This window comes from Apaloderma vittatum, unplaced genomic scaffold (genome assembly GCF_000703405.1).
Source record: "Apaloderma vittatum isolate BGI_N311 unplaced genomic scaffold, ASM70340v1 Scaffold45046, whole genome shotgun sequence".
In the NCBI taxonomy this organism is placed as follows: domain Eukaryota; kingdom Metazoa; phylum Chordata; class Aves; order Trogoniformes; family Trogonidae; genus Apaloderma; species Apaloderma vittatum.
The window spans coordinates 1925-6584 of record NW_009723100.1 but is presented as its reverse complement, the minus strand read 5'-3'; the positions used below and the strand labels follow the sequence as shown (position 1 = coordinate 6584).

The window sequence follows — 4660 nt, the reverse complement described above, 5'->3', positions numbered from 1 at the left end:
GCCCAGCCCTAACCCACGACAGTAACACAGGGAAATGAATAATTTTCAAATGCATCACATAAAATGTCAGCTGGGATAGAAGTTAGCCTGCTCTAAATGGTTGTGGTGTTGGGGAGTTTTTGTTTCGTTCTTACTAAGTATCTTCTTGGATTTCAGCATGTTACAAGTTACTGTTTCTTTTAGCACTACTCTTTCTGTAGAGTTGTTAATATTGAAACAGGTTGAACACCGTTTCTTTGTGGAATAGGTAGTAGATGAAAGGCACTTCAGTTCTCTCATATTTTTCCTAAAGATTTTAGTACTGAAGAATTTGCTGATTATGCCTAAGTATCTTGTATGCTTCAATTTGAAATACTAGCCTAGCTCAAATAGATGAAAACTAAAAAGAGGCTGGATTATAGCTGAACGTTTGTTCAAAACTTACCATTTGGTCATAATCCTTTAGGAAACTCCAGTTCTGGTACCTTGAATAGATGTGAAAAATGCAATGTAAAATTTTCCATCTTTAAATAAAATAGTTAATGTTGGTCATATTTGAATGCATATTTAACTGCTCAGTTTTAGACTTATAGCCCAACTCTTACACCTACAAATTCTTTGTACTGAAAACTGTCTTTATTGTGGTGAAGCCCAGTGTTTTCTTTATTCCCTTCCATATAGAGCCCATACTACATGTTAGTGGGGCTTTTTTGCTAAGGGAATGTGCCAAAAAAAGGAGTGTGGCACGTCCACAGTGTATCCCTTGTGCAAATGTAGATAAATTAACAAAGTCCTGAATTACTCTAGCGAACTTTTGTCCCATGCTTTGAGCAAGACAGAGCTTATTTTTTAAATGACCGATACTCTGCTGGCAGAAGTATCTGGTATGAATTCCCAGAGCAGTATTTGCTGGGCAAACACCCAGGGGAGTATTTTGTGCAGACAGGCAGCTCTGCTAGGAGCAAATCAAATGAGAAGACCTGAGTTTTGCTCTTCACTTCAGTTCTATACCTGGTGTGGAACTACAAGGCAAATTCTTTGATTTCCTGTCCTTTGCTTTCCCTGGCCTGAAATGAAAGTTCATTGCCTCTTGTAAAAGGTCAGGAGTTATCTACAGCTGTATTTGCAGCAGGGCTCAAGGGACATTTGGGCTGACTCTCTGAGCTGGTTACTTCTGTCTATATGGTGCTGCATCTAAACTCATCAGGCTAATACTGAAGCTGTACATCCTCCTGAGTTGAGCGGGACTGTACAGCACTGCCATGTACCAAGTGGAGCCAGAAACATTGGGTTTATGTGCTGCACTCACCCGTCTGGTGTAGATATGCCCCAAGTGCAAATAAAAGCTAATTTGTGATTTTGCTGTTTATCATTATATATCTTGGTATACCAGCACAGCATAAAGGTTCTAAATTTTTTTTATCTTGCAATTCCAGCCACTATTTGACTGTAACACACTTGAGTGTTACTGGCTGGTGCTAATTACTGGGAAATGCTTGGGCCATGGACATTTGCCTACATCCACTTTAACTTAGACCACCAACATATAGCAGGCTTCCCCATCCCTGCTTTTGGAATGAGGATGTGGAGCTGAAGGACAGTGCTCTGCAGGCTATAGCTATGTAGTCTATTAAATCCAGCTTTAGGCATCTGTCCTTCACATATCTGTCCTACACTTTTTATAAGAGTTTCTGTCTTCATGGCTAAGACTGGCTCCAGGACATGCATCAGCTGTATGATGTGTTATCCTATTCTGCCGTGAAAATGAATTTCCATCAATACCCCTGACTGTGAACCCCCTGGGACAGGCACAGACAGAGATTACTTCCTGCTGCCTTGGCTAGAGAATGGGTATGGAGCATGCTGGACCCGTTCTGGAAGAGTCTGAGTGCCCAACTGGGAGAGAGGGACGTTGCCACCATGGTCCTGGCTTTGTTTGAGCTGGAGTCCTGGTGTCAGCCTTTCCTTCAGGTAAGAGGAGCCAGACAAGAGTGCAGATGCATCCCTGGGGAAATCAGAGCTGTGGTTTATATCTCCTCCAGAAGGCTGAGGAGGACAAGCGTTTTCAGATGGTTTCTCTTCCCCTACTAAAAAATCCTGAAAGTGATGTTCTTTTTCCCCCCTTTTTTTCAGCTTGGCTAGTGTGCAGCTGGAACTGAATCTGATTTTGCTTTTACCGAGGGTATTCTTCTAATAGGCATTCTCATGCTGTTTACTGAGGTATGAACATAAACACTCAAGATATGTGGCAGAAATAGAGAGAGTCTTAATTTTATATTCCTTCGGGTTACTGATGTATACACAGTCAAAGCTTAGGTTGTGTGTTTGTGCATTTCAGTTTGCTGAAACACTCTAGCAAGGGGGCATGCTCAGTGGATTTACAGATTGGGAATACAAAGTCACATTTTGGCAGAACACTCTGTTCAGCTTCCATTTCAACCATTTCCAAGAATATGAGAAGTGATAATATCAATGTGTCTGCAATCAATTAGGAAGGTTGGCACATTTATATCTCATTGTGGGATGTCTATAAAGCTAAAAGATACTTAGCATGCAATTCTTTGCATCTCATTTCAGTTTACGCCCAGCATGCCAGGAGATATTAGCATAGATTTTGTCCAGCAGAGGAAAACAGAGATAATATAATCCTATAAAGAGAGGTGTTAGGGTCTGATCCAAAGTCCCTGCAGAAGAAAATTTCCTTTAATAGCGTAATCTTTGGATCAAGGCCTAAGACCATCAGGGAGCACCAGGACTATTATTAAGATGAGTAGAAGAGGCGTGAACTGGAACAAGTGACTTACCAGATTTTTCTTCCTCTCTGTTCAGCCTCCACAAACTCTTTCCATATCTTATCCTGTTGAACCTGGTCCTGCTGCAGTGCTGCCTGCTCATCTGCCCAGGCCCGAGTAGCTGGTTGTGCAGTGACAGGTCTTCTGAGTTGGGTGCTGCCGGGAGACACAGATGGAGCTGAGGCTGGATGCCTCAGAGATGTGGTTGCTGCTTGCCAAGACCTAGCTGAAGTTTTTCTCCTGAATCCAGAACCCTTTCCTGTCTTGTCCATTCTGAGACTGGTATCCCCAGTATTATTAGGTATAGTGTAACTGTTAGGGAAGTTAAATCTGCTATTGTTTGCACTTCCAAAGCTCCTTCTCTCCTATTGTGTTCTTTTAGCTGCCGATTTGGAGTGCTTTCAGAAAACAAAGGTGCACAGCAGCGCTGACAGGCAGTGCTCCATGCTCTTCTACTTCCCTCTTATTTAATGCTCATTTCCTACGGCTTTATGCTGCTTTGTTGCTTGAACGCTGAAGGAGATTTCATGGTAACAGCAATTTTGTAAGACATAACGGTTACTCAAAGCTATCAGATCTCCAGCTGTAACCAGCAAACTCTCAGCTTACAAGGCGATTACTGCTGCCTGCAGCTGAGAGCGCCCTCTGTTCAAAATCCTCAGAACAATAAAAACTGGTTTAGTAGCAAAGGGTGCTGTGGAAATGGCTGCTGAGTGTATCAGGATGACTTTTGTTGTGGTTATGTAGCAGAAGCAAAATCTCCTGAAAGCTGCTGGTTTCCCCGGTGTGTTTACTGTCTCCATTGGAAACGAGTCTGGCTTGGGAATATTCGCTAAAAAGGGAGCAGAGACCCAGTGGGACAGCTGCCGGGGCCTTGAACTCTATTTGAAACAGAGCGTGTTTGTTTAAAATAAGGTATTTGAATGAATCTGGGCTTTGAAAGCTCTTTATTTTCACATTTTTCTATTTTTTTTTTTAAAAAAAGAGCAGCCAGAGATCATCAAAAGTCCTTTTTAAGTACTTAAGAGATTTCTGCAGAAGAGACTAAACAACTATGAGAAGTAGTTTTTAAGTAACTTTAAAGGGTTATTCATACATAAAGTGAGTATTTTCAAAACAGTATCCAAAATGTCACTGTTTGTCTTTACAATCAGTCTGTTGGGGTTTTGTGGTATGAAGTCACTTCCTCAAGTATTTGTGACCTTGCAGGAAAATGAAGTATTTTAAGTATAAATTTCCTCTGAAATTCTTGACTGACTTGTTTTTAAGTAGTGTGGTAGTGTGGATTAACTCCAGAAGAATTTAAGCCTTTTGCTTCATAATCCTGGTAAACGCTAATGAACTTTGAATCTACTTTTTTAGGGTTGTTTTTTTTTGCAAAGTTATTTTCTTGCAATATTGGGAAATCCATGCTGAATTTGGCACATAATTTCTTGTAAAATAGTTACAACTATACAACAATCCAAACATTTAATATGGACATATTTAAGCAAGAAATATTTCTATATTTGGAAAAATTACTCTGACTATGAAGATTGCAATAACATAACTTAAGAAGAGGTAAACTCCGCCTCAAATCACAATATTTCCTTTGAGTTTGAATGAAATTTTGGTAGATTTCTTGTTTATTTATTTGTTTTTCTAAGATAATCAAAACTCATACAGTGCTTTTCATCTCCTTCAGCCAAAAATAAATAAAAAAATTAATGTATCCACACAGTGTGATCACAAACTGAAGAAATGAACAGCCAGAAATACTTGGCCTGATAGTTGCCTCTGTCCCTTTTGTGGAATCTGCTTGTCCTGCTCCATTCGTTCCAGAGTCCTCTCCAAGTTGGAGTGTGTGCAGCTGGTTGGAGAATGGGGCTTTAGCAGCATCTAACTGCTTT

The 4660-nt window shown here is 40.5% G+C and overlaps 1 protein-coding gene across 1 annotated transcript; it reads right to left on the bottom strand.

The window, feature by feature from the left end:
• Positions 1 to 424: 424 nt before the first annotated feature.
• Positions 425 to 3043, bottom strand: LOC104275894 (uncharacterized protein C2orf50 homolog; the record flags this gene model as incomplete). The annotated part of the gene is made up of 2 exons (XM_009871978.1): positions 2784 to 3043; positions 425 to 464 (listed from the first exon to the last, which is right to left on the bottom strand). Coding segments are annotated over exons 1-2 (300 nt in total), but the record flags the coding sequence as incomplete, so codon positions are not given.
• Positions 3044 to 4660: the final 1617 nt, after the last annotated feature.